General features: G+C 43.6%; 1 protein-coding gene across 2 annotated transcripts; it reads left to right on the top strand.

The window, feature by feature from the left end:
• The first annotated feature begins 566 nt into the window (after positions 1-566).
• On the top strand, positions 567-18677 carry asxl2 (ASXL transcriptional regulator 2). Of its 2 annotated transcripts, none has more exons than XM_061794123.1 (12): positions 567-742; positions 2280-2362; positions 3328-3436; positions 3521-3653; positions 5032-5165; positions 8271-8391; positions 8472-8531; positions 9788-9948; positions 10016-10112; positions 10195-10300; positions 11171-11837; positions 13819-18677. In XM_061794123.1, the coding sequence occupies exons 1-12, from the start codon at positions 689-691 to the stop codon at positions 15415-15417; spliced, it is 3324 nt and encodes a 1107-aa protein (XP_061650107.1). In that variant the 5' UTR covers positions 567-688; the 3' UTR covers positions 15418-18677. The 2 variants fall into 2 exon arrangements, with proteins under 2 accessions (XP_061650107.1, XP_061650106.1); XM_061794122.1 differs by having other exon boundaries at positions 568-742; positions 3518-3653.
• The last annotated feature ends 202 nt before the right edge of the window (positions 18678-18879 follow it).

Here is an 18879-nt window from a genome sequence, read left to right as displayed (position 1 = left end):
TGTTTGTATAAATACAGTATACAGTCTATGTAAAAACTTTTTTAACAAATGCACCAGCATGGTAAAGTCAATACTAAATATGAAAAACATTTTATTTAAAAATAATTAGACATCGCAAAAATGCCACAAAAAAATAGCTTTTGGATGTCAAGGAAGTTAAGAAATATAATATTTCATATATGTATAGATATGCATGTATACCAATATTAAAATAATAAAACAAATTACAAATGTAAAAAAAGCGACAGAAACTGCAATGAAATGTTTATTTTATGCATTAAAATAATAAAAATAACTAGATGTCATGTAAATCACAAACGCTTGAGTTAAAATACAAATAGCATAATTATGTATTACATTACATATACAGTACAATAGTATTTTTTATTAATTATATTTTCTATTAAATATACATGTATGAAGTATTATACTATTAGACACATAAATGTAGCTTAGTCTAATACATAAATCAAATAAATACAAAAAGTTGAGGCGGGAAAAGTTGCTGAATCACAAGACACGTACAGTAGGGTGACGTCAGCTCCTCGGAGGCGGTCACGTGATTCCCGCCCCGCCTTTCGTTTACAGTAAGATCCAACATGGCGGACGTAGCGTCGGTGGCGGCGGCCGAGGCGACGACATCATCATTTCCACTGAAGACGAGCGTTGCACAACAACAACGACGACCATGAGGGAGCGACAGAAAAAGAAAGGAAGGACGTGGGCGGAAGCCGCGAAGACGGTACAAAAAATATCATTTGTGGCCCTACAACGCGCCCACTTGTGTTGTTGCAACGTCCATGCACACATACACACAGCAGGCCCCGAGTGTGTAACGTTAGCTGGCTGTCACCATAGACTCGATCAATAAAGTTGTTCGTGTGTCGAGAAATTGGAGGGGCGCGGGGGCTAACCCAGCTAGCCTAGCATGATACCCCGAAGTTCAGACTTTTTGTCACTAAAACACGGTGAACACGCCACCAAAAAAAAAACACACATTAAAAAGACCGTATTGTATCATGTGTAATGTACTGCTGCTGTTGTCATTTTTGGAACGTAGTCGTCGCACTGGAAAATTACTGATGACACTTAGCCTGGCTTGCTAATGAAGTCAAAACACAGCAGTTTACATTAGCCAATATAAAGACTAAAAGCTTATATAGTTTGTGTCTGAATTGCTTAGTATTACCTCAAGTACGGTAGATGTGCTGAGATAAAAGGTCGGTTGCAAAGACCAACAAAAACATGTTTTAAGTTCCACCGCTTTTCGAAAAAAAACAACGTTATTTCAAAGTGACAGTGCAGAAAATACACGATCATAAATTGATTATGATTCAGTTACTGGTTTTGTCCGTAACATGTCATAAAATAGGCAAAATGTTGATCATTGTTGTCGGAAAGATAATCAGTCTGCCTTCAGGGCGGTCTACACAAATCTGAGACTATTTCCCGTTGAGAGACTGAAATTCCGAGGATTTGGACAGTTTAAGTTAAACAAGGTCTCTTAGCGATTATCAAAAGAGTTGTCTATTAATTTGATAATCGACTAATTGTCGAATAATTGTTGCACTTTTTAGCATGATGCTCAACAATAATATATATCAACTACAACAGTGATTCCCAGCCACTGAGTTGCTCTGCAAATTCATATTTATTGACCACAAAACGTTGTTCATCTATCTCGCACAGCGATGTTTAGTAACAAATGTTCTTTCACTAAATGGCTGAAGTCACTATTCACCTGCCCACCTGATGCCATTCATACAACAGAATAATACACTTTTTGAACTTTTGTGAGTTGAACCTTTGTGTTCAACTAAAGAGTAAGAGTATATACATTTGTGAGTACATATGTTGAATGGGGGAGCAAGTTAACTTAAATAACCACTAATACTACCTTACAGTTCATAAATGTTTCATAACATGTTTGCAGCGTTATCAATGGTTTATTACTGTCTGCTGCTGTTTGCATGACAGGTCCATGTTTCATATTTCACTATTTAAATTTTAAATGGTGCTTTTATTGGACTCGTTCACTGGTTACAGCATTGTTACACAGATGGATCTGGCTCAACATATCTGATAATAATGCTCACGGGTTATTTATCGTTGCATTGATGTTTTTGAGCATTATTACGCCAACTGAAAGCTTTTATTACCCTCGTGAATCACGATCAGTTATGACTGTAGAAGGCTGGGATTTCATTTAATCAGCGTTTGTACTAGTTGTGCAGGCATTCCTGATAAAGTCATGTTGTGTTTTTTTTTACGTGTCTCAGGTGCTGGAGAAATACCCCAACACACCCATGAGCCATAAAGAAATCTTGCAGGTGATCCAAAGAGAAAGACTTAAGGAAATCAGGTAAAAACAACAATTATGAACGTCTGTTTTCACCACATTGTGGTATATACTGTATTGTCACCTCAGTGTATTGCTTACATTTCCTGTCATCTCAAATATTCTTCTAATTGTTTTCATCTCTCTTTTTTTTTTTTTTTTTTTTTTAAATGTATCATTGTCACTGTTTTCACTCAGAAGGTAAGAACAAGTTAGACCCCTCCCCCCAACCACCACATATCTAACAATCTCACTGTTTGGGACAACTTTTACTAACATTAACCTCATTCTAATGTCCTAGTGTTCTAATTTTATTGCATAAAGACTGGAGCCATCTGTTGTATTAAAACACTTTAGTAAAGTTATTGCAGCTACTTAATATTCAAGGAAATAAAAAAAATAAAAAACACTGCATAATTGCCAAAGTAATTTTTGAGCTTTTTCGGAGAGCAAAACAAAACGCAACAAATTCCACAAACAATATCCCCTGATTTAACCTTTGTGTGTTACCAGGACCTGGATGACTGACAATCTACACTGACATAAAAAAAACAACAACGCAATTTTTAACAAGCATGTTGGTATTTAGATTTTTTTCCGATTCAATCGGCCAATAGAAGCGCCTTTCAAATTGGCAAAAAATGGGCCGATTATTGCTTTTTTTCTCTTGGTTGTAAAGTCAAAAACAAAGAATAAAGGACAAAGTATTGTGAAACAGTCAAATGTTCTGTTGTAATTTATCTGTATTGTTGTAAGTGTTAAAGGACCAAAACAGGTTTTTTGTTCATTTTATATTTTTTAAATTAATCGACAGATTGATCGGTTATCTGAATTTTATTCTGCCAAATAACGGAATCGACATCAGCCTAAAAAAATCCACCTTGGTCGGGCCCTAGTGCTTTGTATACACATGGTGACAATAAGCTAAAAAAGGCTTAGGCAATTATGCTATTAGGGTAACGATTTCTCCCTCTCCACGGACGACGCAGCGGAACGTCGCCGTTGGCATGTCTGAACGCAATGTTGCACACAAACTCCCGCGGTGAGGAGGGCATCTTCTACAAAGTTCCGGGGAGGATGGGCGTCTACACGTTAAAGGTCAGTTTGAACACCTGGGCTACACAAAGACAAAACCAAAAAAAACACGGCGGGCCGCAACCCCCTGGTGTGTTTTTGAAGAAGGACATCTCGGAGGTGGCCACCGAGTTGTCGGAGGAGGAGTCCGAGGACAGCAGCGACGACCTGTCCGACTCGCGGAGCTCGGAAAACAACAGCGGTCCTCGGGAAGGCAGGAGGAGACGCTGGATGAGACCGGGTAATGACACGCAGTCACAGGAACGGGTCAATTGACATTGGCACGATCTCATGAGATCCAAGACAACAACGCTATCAAAAGTTGGAAGGTGCTGCAGTTTTGCTCACTCGTTTACCGGAAAAAGTAGTCATGTGCGTTGTTGCTATTCCGATCACGACCTCGCCTTTGAAATTCTTGAAGAGAAAAGTTTAAATTCTCAGAACAAGTACGAGATAATAGCCGACGAATGAGATGCGTGATTGGAATTTTGAAAATTGCCGCAATGCCATCATGTTTTGTCGATGCTTTGAGGCAATGCCGGAACATCGCTGCCGCATCTTCGCTATTCCGATCATGACCTCGCCTTTGAGCTTTCAGGAAAAGTCCGGTCTTTCGGAACAAATTTGAGATCCAAGTTCGCAAATGAGACACATGATTGAAATTTGGATAAATATCGACACAACGTCACGTAAGAAATCGGATCGGGTGTTTTCAGTCAATGCCGCCGAATTGTTGCTTTTCCGATCATGACATTGCTTTTGAGTTTTCAGAAAAAGGTGACATTTTCCAAACAAATATGAGATATTAATTCATGAATCAGAAACGTTTTTTGAGAAATGGCAACATGACATGTTTTGTCGGTGCTTTAAAGCAATGCCAGTATATGCTCGTCGCTTCGTTGCTATTCCGGTCATGACATTACCATACATTTTTCAGAAAGAAATCTTCATTTTCTGAAAAAATGCAAAATTCTAGCTGACGAATGAGACGATTGAAATGTTGAGAAATGGCGAGATGACACCACGTAAGCAATCAGAGCGGGCGCTTTGAAGCAATGTTGGGACGTCGCCGCTGCATTGTTGCTATTCCGATCATACCTTTGATCGTTAAGAAAAAGGTGAATATTTCGGATTTCAGAATGCGGCCCAAGAAAAAGTTGGATATTTTGGATTTCGGAATGCGGCCCTGCAAACTAAAATGACTTTGACACCCCTGAATAAGCCATCGGTCGCTTTGAGGTAATTCCTCGCTGCATTGTCTTTGATTTTTTTTTTAGAAACAAAGTCAATATTTTCCTAACAAATACGATATTAGCTAACGACTAAGACGCACGTTTTCTTGGATGATTGCATGAAATGTGAAGAAATGGCAACATTACTGTGTTCTACAACAGAAAGATGATTTTACTAAAATATGGTCTGCTGAGATAGTTCCCAACAATGGTTCCACTGTGCGTTTTTACCTATTGGTATTGTCTGTGAGGTAATCCCATTGGCGCGTCTTTTGTGCTCCCGCCGTGGTTTCAGTTTCTTCAGAACAAAAGAGCGGCGCATTTTCCAGTGGGCGTGCCGCCCTGAGGAAGTGTATTTTGTAACATCTGTGTTTTGTGTCCCAACAGTTCCCTCCAAGTTACCGTCGCAGCAGCAGCCGACGTCGCCGCAGCCCCGCTGCTCGTCTCCGTCCGTGGCAGCCGCCGCCGCCGCCAAGCTCATCTCGCCCTCGCAGAAGCACAGCAAGAAAGCTCTCAAACAGGTAGGCGGCAGACGAGTGCGTGACAAGTGTGTTTTCTTTTCCAAAGAGGCTATTCACATTTCAAGTGTTTAGTGCAGTCAGTGGTGTTAAACTGACAAGGGCAGACGCCTGCTGACAAGACTGCATTCATTTTGAGTCAGCTCTTTGTCTGACTTTAGATTATTATTGCTGTTTAATTGTTTGTTTGTTTTCTACGCGGCAGCAAAACAACGCTAACATACTAACATCACAACTTCAAACATTTGTGGACATTTTTCATGATCTTATCAGGTAACATCAAAAGTTTCAGACAAAAATGAACATGGAACCCCAGGGATTAGGGGACCAAGCCCTGAAAATGATATGACCATCCCAATTTCTTATGGTAATAGTTTTAAATATACCCCCAACTATGATTCCCAAACACTACTGATATTATTTGAGACCGTTAAAAAGCAATGGCTTTAAAAAATGCACATGAAGTGCAAGGACACTGGCACTTATGTTGCTGATCCGCAACACGCAAAAATACCAATTACTTGGCTTTACACGATCAGGATTTTTGGGGCCGATCAACACGTTTGAAAAAACGATAACCGATCACCGATCCGATCACAAGATGGACCAATGTGCCTATTTACATGACTTATTCATTTATTATACATACTTGTGTACTGAATACTGAGCATCTTCAAGTATTCTCTAGCATTTTAGACAAAAGTTAAACGTCAGTGACCTCTAGGGGGCATTCAAGGATTGGCCACTGACAGAAGTTTAGGTCAAATTGACATTGCAACATGACATAAATAATGGGTGCTAACTGACTGTAATTAAATGACTTCCATCCATCCATCCATTTCCTTTACCGCCTCTCCTCACTAGGGTCGCGGGAGTGCTGGAGCCTATCCCAGCTATCTTCGGGCGGGAGGCGGGGTACACCCTGAACCGGTCGCCAGCCAATTGCAGGGCACATAGAAACAAAGAACCATTCGCACTCACATTCACACCTCAGAACAATTTAGAGTCTTCAATCAACCTTCCACGCATGTTTTTGGGATGTGGGAGGAAACCGCAGTGCCCTGAGAAAACCCACGCAGGCACAAGGGTGAACATGCAAACTCCACACAGGGGGGGGGCCGGGAATTGAACCCTAGTCCCCAGAACTGTGAGGCAGATATGCTAACCAGTCGTCCACCGTGCCAGCTAAATTACTTTATTGCAATTGAATTACTTTAACAAATATTGTTAATGACATGCTCACTCTACTCTCACTTTAACAGCATGATTCACACGGATGTCCATTGGCTGCAAAAACTTTGTTGTACCTCTCGGAATCACAGCTGGAATTGAGTTTGATCCCTTGGTGCTGTTTTCACACAATCTGTTATATGGGCCGTCATACCGTCCAAAACAAGCAATGCTTTTTTTCCAGGGAAAAAAATCCTTCCGGGCGCCTACTGCAACACTCCGTCAGCCATTCAGTTATTAAGCTTTCTATCATCCACCCTTTTTTGTTAACTTTAACGACTATGCCTTTTGGGAGTTTTTCTTTTGGCGTTGTCGTCCGCTTCAAAATCACCATTGGTGGAAGCTTCTGCCCAGAAGCGGTGCGTTCTCTCGTGGCCACTTGTTTTCACCATCATGGATGACGCTCCTGTCTTGTTAATAGTTCGAGTTACAGGCAGGTCGAAGGTCAAAGGCACTTCATCCATATTTATGATGTCGTCTGGTCCGATGGAATCCTCTGCTATTTTTGTTGCAATGAATTTGTGGAAGTTTGCATCTGTTTCCTCGTAGTTGGGAGGGAGTTGCTGACAGACGGTCGTCCGCGCCCTGATGGACAAACCTTTTCGTCTCATGAATCGAAAACAGCATGACGCTGGCGTTTTTTTTTTATTTTTTTTTTTAGCTCGGATCTGCACGGTGGACACCCCTCGGCCGTCTGCTCTCTGTGTGTTCACCCAGTCCTCAAGAACATTTTCAAGTTCGGGCCATCTGCTCTTATGACCTCTGAAAGCCTTTGTTGTCTTTTAGCATTGCATCAGTTCTTCACGCTGCCGTCTCTTAAAGCCCCATCATCGATTTGTTAACGCCAAGCTTACATGCAGCCGCTCAATGGCTTTTCAACTTAAAAGCTGCATCATATGCTTCTTGTACTTTCCATGATGAGGGTGTGAAAAATAAATATTTTGCGTTCGCGCGTGTCATGCTGCGTTTTGCTTTGAGCGCGCCAAAAACTAGCCTCGTCGTCTTCTACACGCTGGAGGCATCTGCACATGCCCAAACCCTAGTGCATTATGGGAAACGGTCATGTCTTAAGCATTACGTTTGAACAAGTTTTTGTTGTACATTTAAACAAGTTGGGGCTGTCTCGTTTATGCACTTATTGCGCCCCCTGATAGCTGTTAGCGTAAACAAAAATCAATATTTTAGCCGCATCGTTACATAGGCCGCAGGGTTCAAAGCGCGGGAAAAAAGTAGCGGCTTACGGTCCGGAAAATACGGTACTTACCGTAGCTGACGTTGCGCAGCAGCTGTATCTGTTACCAGCTGATAACTTCCAACACTGCCACTAGCAATCCAGACCGTTCTCTGCATCATCGTGAGCTGTTTGCCACCCAACGCTGCTTTTGGGAAACATCCTTGGACATAGGTGTGAATAGGCGTGGGTTTTTTTGGTTTTTATTTACAGGCAGTGTGAACGGAGCTTATATTATTATCTTAACACTGACACTAGTGTATTTAACATCTCGTGTTCATGTTTTTTTTTTAAGTGAAGAAAAACAGAAATGCCCACAGTCCTAATAAGCCACCCGATCAGCATTTTCCTCTCTGCTGCTTTTTGTGTGTGTGTGTGTGTGTGTGTGTGTGTGTGTCTGCATTCCATTATGAAGTTTTACTCGACAGTGCAGATCGTAATTCACTCCATCTGTGCCGCTGAGGACATTTCGGCTCCAACTTGTGCGATTTACACATTGTGCGTTACGTAAGCCTCGTTGTCATTTCGCGATTGTTCAAGCGAGGCGATTAGCAAGAGGAACTGATTCATTGCTCATTACACACGTTGGCACATTATCACACATTATTTTTATTATTATTATTTGTTAATTTGCTCTTGGTTTGCAGGCCTTGAAGCAGCAGCAACAGCGGAACCAACGCAGGCAGGCAGCGATGCCATCCACTTCCAGTTCCAGGCTGCTGCTGAAGACCATCAAAGACATGGCCGACAACATCACCGCCAAGACTGGTGGGTGTACGCGAAGAAGCGCAGATGTTTATAGCCTGCTAACAAAACAGCAGCTTATTGTTAACAAATGTCACCCACAGATCTTTGCCTCCCCGTTGGACCCAGGAAGGTTTCTCAGCGGTCAGGTCGTCTCAGTGCAGGTAACATCTGAAAAATAACACTCGCTAACTTTAGCGGGACCTTGTTCGTGTTTTGGTTCGTAAATGTGTCATATTTCTAAGGAGTTCTTAAAGCGCAAAATCGTTAGCATGTGGTAAGGTAAATTATAGTGAACCTTCAATATTCGCCGGAGTCAAAAAAACAAAAACATTTTTGCTGTTTATTATTGCGTTTGTAATGAACAGTTTAAACAGTAAATATATTGCAAACTATTATCCAGAACCACTTTTAACATATTTTTCATCTTAGAACATCACCCTTAAAAATAAATATTTAACAGTTGTTAAGCTGGACAATGGTGTGCATGTTGCCGCTTCGCAACCCTTAAAAATACCAGTTGCTGCTTTTTTATTATGTTTTTGACTCAGTGACATGGAAATACTTCTCATTTCTTGAATGCATGTACAGTCGTCCTTCGCAATACTGTGGTTCAATCGTACATATGTAATTCTATATCGTCGATTTTTAGCTCTATTGTGGGATTTTCCAGTGATAACGTGCAATGTGTCTCCTGCAAAGCAGAATTGGCTTACGCAACGGCACACCTATAGAAAAGTAAACATCCTTATCTGATTTAATATAGTCTACCACCGCGAGTTAGGCTGAATTGTAATCCCTCCACAGGTGGTCGCGGATAGATACAGCTGCCGGTGCCCTTCAAATGGCTTTATTGAACAAACGGTAACAAAATACACAAACTGACACTCGCCCAGAGGCACTCAACACGCAGACCTGGTAACGGGTTAGCCGGTGAACAGCTGGCCGCTAACCTGACCCCCAAGTGGAAAATAATACTTCCACCTCATGTGCATATTTTTCATTGGTATTATGCATAAAGCATACATAAATAAATATAAATAATAAATGTACGGCCGCTACTTTGTGGATTTTCGTTCGTTTCATAACAAGGCTCTGATGTGCTCCCATTTTCATAATATATATATTGCGAAGGACTCTTTATTTTTAGTTGAGTACTTGCTGTACCTTATGTTGAGCAGTGAGCTCTTAGCAGATGATCAGCCTTTAACTTCCACCACTGCCAATCGCGATCACACTTGTGGCCGACAAGTGTTTTCCATTTAAGTATTTACTGTAAGTGTTACTCAACTAGTGTGTTAGCTTAGGGTAGGCACTCAGACTACAGCGTGTTCAGACTTCCGTACAATTTCACTTTACGTCGCCGCCATACTAAAAGAACTCTGTCTTAAACAGAGGTCCCCCTGTTTTTGCTCTACAGGGCACCTGAAACGTAATAGGTGCAAAATCGACGTGGAGACGCCGGACTCAATTTTGGTCAACACCAATCTGCGGGCCGTCATCAACAAGCACACCTTCTCCGTCCTGCCGCCAGACTGCCAGCAGAGGCTGCTGCGACTTCTGCCCCAAGTGGACCAGCAGGTGCCTCGGGTCGTAATTACTCCATGGCCGTTTGTGATTACTGACGCGCGTGTCTCTTCCCGACCAGCCCTGCACGGACGGCCTCCTCAAGGTGACGAGCTCCGCTTTGAACAACGAGTTCTTCACGTCGGCGGCGCAGTCGTGGAAGGAACGGCTGGCTGAGGGTCAGCGCAACTGCTCCTGACTGATAATGACAACATCCAGTTAGTATTCAAAGCATGGTCACCCTGGATTTTTTCTCGGCAGGTGAATTCACTCCAGAGTTGCAGCTGCGAATGCGCCAGGAAATTGAGAAGGAGAAGAAAGTGGAGCACTGGAAGGAGGCCTTCTTTGAGAGCTACTATGGTAAAAAGTAGGTTGACTGAAGACTGGAGACCAGCTGGAAGGCATCTCGTTTCTACTGCCTGCAGCAGAGGTGGATGACTCCAGCCTCCTGATTTGACTAGAGTCAGACTAAGTCGGCCATTTTACGACTTCTAAAACTCATGAAAGACTCGACGTAAGACTTGGCTTCGACTTGAACGACATGACTTGACGAGCCTCGCCTGCTTACATTTGAAAATCGTATTTTTTGTGTTGTGCGCGCAAACCTGGCAAGCCATCAGGATGCTGTGATGCAGAGTGCCGAGGCAACTTCATGAAGCAATTATCATGGAAAGCGCTTCAAAGATTGTTACATTGGATTCAAGGATTGTGTCTTTGATAACAGTGGGAAAAGGAGAAGGGAAACAAGCAAAGTTTGCAACTCAGAGATAAGAGACACAACTACTGTCTAATGTCATAAGTCACTATAAAGCCAACAAAGGCACTTATGTTCTGTTAGCTTTACAGTTTAGCTCACCAATAGCTAGTCAAACATTAACCAAGCTTAATGCCAGTTATGTGTTTCACTGGGAGGACAATAAAGTAATAGACAATACAGAATCTGGTTTTGGAACCATTAAAAGACTCATGAATGTGTTCATACAGCTAACGAACACAAGTACAGATACTGAGTGCACGGTGGTGAATGTGCAAATATATGTTGTGACTGAGCCAAGAGTGGATTACTTGACTTATGTCACGTCATGACTCGACTTGTTTGAAACTTAGCGGGGACTCGACTTGATTGTTGTAACAGTAACTTGGGACTTGCTTGAAAGTTGCACATATGTGACTTCCTCCCACCTCTGACCTGGAGTGGTTTATTTTCCCACCACACCTGTGTTCTTTCCCTGTGTAGCTCTGGACTCAGTCTTGAGGAATCCAAAGAGCTGACGAAAGCTGATCTAAAATGGGAGCCGAAGCCTCGTCAGCCGAGACCGGCCTCGAGATTGTCGGAGGAAGCGAAGGGCACCGACGACCGCAGCCGGACCAATGGTGGCGCCGCGGTGAAAGACGCAAAGTCCGCACCTTCGCAGGAGAAGACGCAACCTCCTCCAAAAGAATGTCTCTCCGTGCCAGAGTTGATGAAGACCAGGCGCTCTCAGCACGCCGAGGATCGTAGGATGCCTGCTCCGACATCGAGATCAGAACCAGAGAAGCAGAATGAAGGTGTTGCCGCGGAGACACGGGCCGAGGTGAGCGAGAAAGAGGGTAAAATGGAATTCCTCCCGTCTCCTGTCAAGAGCAGCCCGCCGCCACAAGCCGGGATGGAGGTAAAAGAGGATCCACCGCCGTCTGGGGTTAAGCCCTCCGAAGAGACGAAGGCCGAGCCGGAATGTGCCGCAGAACCGCAGAAAAGAAAGCCTCCCGGCGAGATGGAGGATGAGGCCACGCCGGAAAAAAGACCGCGGATATCCTCAGTTTCCTCGGTGTCCTCCATCTCCTCCGTTTCTCCTCCAGCATCATCCATACCCAGCCCGGCCACACCTACTTCTGCAAGCAACCAGAGAGTTCCGCCACTCAAGGTAGGAAGATGATTCAAGGGTGTCTTTTACCAGCTTGGTTTGTTATTGTTTACAGCTTAAGGCCATGTTTCCACCATCGTGGTTGTACCAACCAGTCGACTTGTTGACCACAATGAAGTTTACTATGCGCTAATTAAATGTTTTTGGCGTGAGGAGGCGGCAGAGGTGGGTGTGCTGAGTGGAATTCTTCTGTCACCTCAAGTCTTTAAAATGGTCTTCTATTTCTGACTGCGCACTTTTGGGAAGTGAGCGTGAACCAGGGACATGGGGGGGAAAAAAATCCAGGCTCCGACAGGCTTTTCGACAATTTTTCGTCCCGTACTATCAAGGCGGAAGGAGCGCAGGGAAAAATTCCACTGCACCCACCGTCCCAGGGGCAAGCACACCTTGCAGGAGGATTTTTTTTTCTTTATCACGAGCCGTCACCCGGCCCATGTCTTCATGCTCTTACGTATGTTCTGCGTAAATCCAGAGTTTGAGCTGTCCAGTGGCGGTGATTAGTGAATATTGATTATTGAAAAGCATACCCTCCTGTGATTTTTCAATTATAGTATATTACTGAAAAAATATCAATGACATCTTCAGCGACTAGTACCGTCGATGTTGACTCGACTTTCATTACATTGTGGACTTGAAAAAAATCTGAAGACGTTCGGGCCAGTCCAGCTCATTGTAGTTTCCTCTAACACTACGATATGTCGAGCATTGCCCTTTTGGTCAAGTGCTACTGCACTTGGTACCCCAATGAAAGGGTCCCAAAACCTGGTATGGTTTGGCAACAACTTTTGTTAGTGGAGCCGAAAGAAAAGGAAAAATAAATAAATAAATAAAACGTGCCGGATTGAAATGATCTGTACTGCTTAAGTGTGGCAAACAATGTAAGAAAAATATGGGCTACCCCACACGACTCACCATCCGGAAAAACAGAGCCAGATTCAGCCGCACCATGTCAAAATCCCGGAGTCCGTCGCTCGGCAGAACTCAGTTTTGACATTTTGCCATCGTACATATTGAACCGGTTTAACATTAACGATTGTCGGCCCCACCCGTTTTTTGTCCAAGCACATCAAGGATGAAAATCCCTTTTAACAAACCCAAACCGCAGGATAATCTTTCAAAGACGTTCGAGAATTTGGGTGGAAAAAATGCTCAAGTTTGGCTCGATTGTCGGTATGAGTCTTCCCCGCTTCAGTGGAAACATGACTTTAATCAGTCTTACCACCTGGGGCCTCGTTGGAACGGCTCTGTCCATCTATCGTTCTTTCAACAGCTATTCAATAAAGACTTGAAACGTAGCGCAATCCCCTTGAGAAGACTGTAATTGCTGTAAACTTGAATTTCAAGCAGCTGCAAAGGATCCCCGTGGCAGCGCATAATGTACAAAACAAAACAGAATGCCATCAAACTGGATTTAGTCAGGACAGACTTGTACTTAATTATTGTCCATTTTACAAAGAGGAAAACTGTCTTAACTTCGGAGGACCACTGCTTACATGCAGGCATTTCCATGAATGTTTTGAAAATGTTAAATATAAAACGAGGGGATCCTAGATGGGTGACAATGGAATTATTGATGTTGTATTGTGTAAGTACTTTCTCTAGTGGACGAGTTGTGGATATTTGGGCTTTTTGTTTTTTTTAAATACAAGATTGGTATTATTATTTTGGCCAATAATATGCTGAAATCCACAAAATGTTGTTTCTTCATCTTCAATCTTCATATTATCTGGGTACAAACCTAGTATACAAAAACTGTGGCACAAATGGGACCTGAATTTGAAAAATGTTTTAGATTCATTGGTTTACTTCTTGCCAGAGTTTTTGTCAGAATTTAAAAAGTAGCCTTTTCTTTCTCACGTTTAATACAGACATCTTTTATTTTATTGTTTTATTTTATGTAATATATATTTGTGTCAACCAGTTAAGACTATTTACGTTCCGTTGACTGTCAATCCACGCTCCCTTTCTTGTTTGGTTGCAGATTCCAGTGACAAGAATACTTCCCATCCCCGCGTCGCCGAGCCAAGTGTCGCCGAGGACGCCTCTGCCCACCTCCCTAAACAGCCCGGCCGCTCGTACCGGCGCTCGCACTTTGGCGGACATCAAAGCCAAAGCTCAGCTCGCACGAGCGCAACGAGCTGCAGCGGCGGCCGCCGCGGCCTCCGGGGGGTCTCTCCCCGGGTCCGGTAGCGGCGCAGGCACTTCCGAGCCGACGAAATCCTCCCCGAGTCCGAGTTTAACGTCCCCGCATCCGTCTGCCAGGTTGCCGGTCAACACCATCAGCGCAACTCCGTCTCGCCCTCAGGACACCCTGGGGCCACTCAGTCCAAGTCACTTGAACATTCAGGATGTTCGAACAGTCGGCGCGCAGCCTTGTAGCGCTCGTTCAGACTCGCGACCCGAGTGTCAGGAAACCCCTTCTGGATCAACCCGGATCAGCTCTTGTGTCCCTGCAAACAACCCGCTGGTCACCAGGCTCTTGCAGGGAAAAGAAGTTCCCTTGGAGCAGATCCTCCCAAAACCTCTCACCAGGGTGGACAGCAAGATTTCAAACGTACGCTCCAGCAAGGGCAAGACGGCTCATTCGGCCACCGGCGGCGGTCCTGAGCATCACCAGCGCAACACCACGGGCTGGGCCTTATCTGACTACACCAGACATCACAAAGAACCTCTTGACAAGGACACCCAGGAGCAGATCTTACAGACTCTGATGGAAAGAAAATTCCAGCAGAGACAACCCCAACAAGGTGGTCCTACTCGCCACGGCCACCAAGCGGGTCATGCCGAGGAGTTTCAGGATCGGCCGTGGATATCCGTCGGCTTCTTGGGCCGCAAGAGGACGCCGAGGCCCGCCATGTCCGGACACTATCTCCTCAACGTGTCCACGTACGGCCGAGGGTCCGACAGCAAGCGGTCCCACCAGGCCGTCATCTCGAATGTGGCTGTTCTGAAAAGAGAAACGGCGGATGGCCAGGAGGCGATGCGAGAGGGGACGTTTGAGTTTAAAATGGAGCAGCAGGGATCGTCCGTAAGCAAGTGTGAGCAAGCGGGGAGCCTTCCGCCTTGTCCCGACATCAAAACCGAACCGGGATTTGAGGATATTGCGACAGATGAGAACACGCCAGGGCACAAGCAAGTCAGCAATCAAGGGAAATCCGAGCCATATCTTCCACTCAAGGACCCCGGTCACCAGCAGCCGTCTGCCTTTCCAACCCCGAGGATGTCCATCCATCAGGAATCGGTTTCGTCCCGTTACGGCGGGACAATCAGCGTTTCCGTGCCGCGCACTTTGAACCGCAACGCCGCGGGTGGCTCTGCTACCGTGCCGGACGCCGGGAGCGTCATGTCCTTCTCGGTGACCGTCACCACCATTCCCGCCGCCAACCCCTTGGACCCCGGCGACCGGAGCGCACCGCCGCCGGAGCCGTCCTTCATGGAGGCCGCCGGCGTGGAGGACGCGCAGTCCAAATGCTACTGCCGGCTGAAGGCCATGATCATGTGTAAAGGGTGCGGGGCCTTCTGCCACGACGACTGCATCGGACCCTCGGAGCTGTGCGTCTCGTGTCTGGTGGTACGATGACACTCGGATCGGGCCGCTTCCTGGGCGGTTGCGCCTTCGCCGCAGCATTTACACTGGATGGTCTTTTTGCGGGCTGCACGGTGGGCGGGTGGTTACACGTCGCATTAATGCGGTTCGGGGTCGGAATCTCGGCCCTGGCCCTTTTTGCGTGCAGTTTGCTTACGGTTATGTGGGTTTTCTCCTGGTGTTCCGGCTTCTTCCCACATTCCCAAAAATATGTTAGGTTCATGGAAGACTAAATTGTCAATAGCTGTGAATGTGAGTGTGAATGCTGGTTTGTCTCCTGAATACATCACTCACAAAAAATGAGGGAGCCAAAAACTGCAAGTAATTGATGCCCCCCTCAGGTTTCACCTCATTTCGGTCTGGTTCTCAAAGGAGCACCATTCCCGACCCACTAACCTCGCTGGATGAACTTAAAGACTTAGTACGGGACCGCGCGATTGGTTGATTTGGCGCCCTTCTCTCCGGCACCATTCGCCAATTTTTATTGCGCTACAAACCGCTTTCACATATTTTGACGAACCGCTGTAGCCGCTGCGCAGCGAGACCGACAGCCCACGAAGGGTCCGTGCTCAACCATCGGCGCCGACGAGCGGTTTGTGACGGAGTTTCTCGTGCGGCACACGTTCGCGGCTGAGCTCAACTGAACTGAGAAAGAAACGCATCAGTTCATGAACTTCTTCCGTTCAGTATGTTCACTCAAAACATTAGTTCGTTTGAACGAGTTGTTCATGAGCAACACTCAACCGCTCCACCCCCCCACCAAAAAAGAAAAATACAAAATTCTTGGTACGCACATGTGCAGTGACTTATGTGCACCCCTGCTCATAGATGCCACGGGCTAGTGCCAAAGCACTACTTTTCTATTAGACTGTACTCGGGCTGCTCCTCTCACTTCGACCGAGTTCCTTGGTACCAAGATGACGCCGTAGCACTACTTTTCTATTAGACTGTACTCGGGTTGCTCCTCTCACTTCGACCGAGTTCTTTGGTACCAAGATGACGCCATAGCACTACTTTTCTATTGGACGGAGCCTATGCGCCATCTGGTGGCATCTCTCGGGTGTTTAAGAATGGGCACCAGAACAACAAACAGGTGTGTTTTTCAGCAAGTAATGGAGGGTGGGTTCCCCCTAAAAAAAAAAACAAACAAAAAAAAACACAGAAATAGGTGAATTCGCCATCACTAGTAACGAGGCGGGAGAAACCCGTGGAAATTTCAGGATGAACTTAAAATTCCCTAAATCCTGAACAGGTTAACTTAACTTTGATCTCCAAACTTTTGAATGTTCAACTGTTTACATTTTGGGCTCATCCTGAAATTTTACTTGCAGCTTAATATCCCAAAGTTTTTGTGAGCGGTGTATGCGGCCTGCGATCTTACCTGCAACCCGACTGCGGATAAGCGCTCTAGGAAATGGATGAATGGTCTTTTTGCTCCGTCGCAAGCCGTTTTGAAACGGCCGTTCTTAATCGCATCGGTAGTCTCGTCGGAGCCAATCTGACAACGTTTGCACTTAGCATTAGCGTGGTATATATTTTTGAAATATAGCTTTATGAAAACTAGTTTTTAAATGGGAAAAGGGAGGGAAAAAAACTAATGTTATTTTTGTAGAACCTCAAGACTGTTCTAGAGTTTTAAACTTTTATTATTATTTTTTTTCCTATCAGGCCTAAGTCAGTTTAAAGGCAAAAAACGGTGAAGTTGATGATAATCACGGTTGTGGGAAATACCTGCTGTTTGGCATTTGTCATGCACATGTGCCAGGGAAAGTGCAACTATTTTATAATATCCCACACCCAAGACTCGCCAAGAATCATGTATAGTTTTAAAGAGAGATTTTAAAAGGATTTTTATCGACATTATGTTTTATACAAATCGATGACGATTGCACAGTCAGGAGAAAAACGCCCAATTGAAAAGGTAGCATGAGCGTTTGGCACTTAAATTCATTGAGAAGTCATTTGTACATAAAGACGTTCCGACTGCTTTTTCTTATCTGTTTGTGGATTTAATTTCAACGTTAAAGTTTCTCACGTGAATAATCATAAATATTTGTTTGTAAATATTTAAGACCAATGCCTGGATGTACTCGTTTTATTTGAAACACAAAATAAATATGCGGTTAATCATAAATCAGCTGCGCTAAGAGTCAAAAATCAAACGCTTTAGCATACCGTATTAAGCGGTAGTCGCGGTTGAGTCGGTACAGCGCGATTTAGTAGAGGTGCAATATGAAAAAGAGTGATATAACACTTCACTTTAGTTATATCAATGTATTTGACAAGATAATCTTTTTTTTTTTTTTTTTTTCTCTCCACAAGTAAAACTTCCTGGAGGGAATAGGAAAAACGCCAGTCACCTTAAAAAAAATAAATAAATCTGATCTAATTTTGAATCGTCTTGCTAATAAATCAAAGTAATATATTTTAATTAAGATATTTTAATATAAAAATATATTTTGTTTTGAAACTCAACAGGGTATGTACTCTTTTTTTCCCCCCTTTAAGTTTTTTTTTTTTTTGTTCTCCCCTCTCTAGTTTTTTTTTTTTTTTAACCAGACAGGTCACCCGAGAACTTTTATGATCTTAAGCACCCAGTTATATACATGAAATGTCTGCGGGGCTCTCGTGTAATTTGTCTTCTACGTTTTTTTTGTGTGTGCGCCGTCTACATTTGTGTGGAAAGGCCAGAGTTTTATCCGTTAAAATTGGGAGCTGTGGAAGCGCTCGAAGCTCTTCGTAGGTTTACAGTACGAGTGAGACGTGTTTCGTTTGGCAACATTTCACGTCATTGGATTCACTACACGCCTTTTCAGAAATATTTCAAAACACAATCATAGACTAGATTTATTCCTCTGGGGCAATTAATGTGATGATGAGGGGTTTGGTTTGGGGAGTTCGAGGTATAAAGCATGATTTAAAATCAGGGAGCCTGTGGGCCATACGCAGCAAAGAAACTTTTAAGCCCCAGAACGTTTAACCCACAAATGCTTATAATAAACAGATTATTATTATTTTTTTTTTTAAACTGGCCCCTGAATGGTAAAAGGTTACCAATGGCTACTGTTTTAGAGTAAAATGTCATTTTGTCCTCCATTTTAAATGGGTGAATGTACTATGTGTGTTAAAAAAAAAGAACATTTTATCAAAAGCTATAAAATCTGAAATACTAAATGAAATAAAAATGTTCACGTTTTCCCTGCATACTAAGCAATTGGTGAATATATTGTAAATAAATTAATTATACAATAGAAGATTTGCCTGAATTTATTTTTAGTTAAGAATTTTAGAGTACATTACTTTGAACATTTTATATTGATTGTATTATAATTAAATTAATACGTTTGAGAATGAGTATCAATTTGATTAAAATAACATTTTACGTATACTTGAAAAATGCTTCCAATAATTGCTTAATTATAATTACATTAATGACTATGTAATAAAGAAATAGCA

Source organism: Phyllopteryx taeniolatus, chromosome 13, assembly GCF_024500385.1.
Source record: "Phyllopteryx taeniolatus isolate TA_2022b chromosome 13, UOR_Ptae_1.2, whole genome shotgun sequence".
NCBI classification, from domain to species: Eukaryota; Metazoa; Chordata; class Actinopteri; order Syngnathiformes; family Syngnathidae; genus Phyllopteryx; species Phyllopteryx taeniolatus.
This window is presented reverse-complemented; position numbering and strand designations above follow the sequence as displayed.

Bases quoted from the DNA above. Each gene is read 5' to 3' on its own strand.
- asxl2 (XM_061794122.1), top strand. From the start codon at position 689: ATGAGGGAGCGACAGAAAAAGAAAGGAAGGACGTGGGCGGAAGCCGCG. The intron at 3,654-5,031 runs GTAATGACACGC...GTGTCCCAACAG, and splicing joins GAGACGCTGGATGAGACCGG to TTCCCTCCAAGTTACCGTCG. The intron at 9,949-10,015 runs GTGCCTCGGGTC...CTTCCCGACCAG, and splicing joins TGCCCCAAGTGGACCAGCAG to CCCTGCACGGACGGCCTCCT.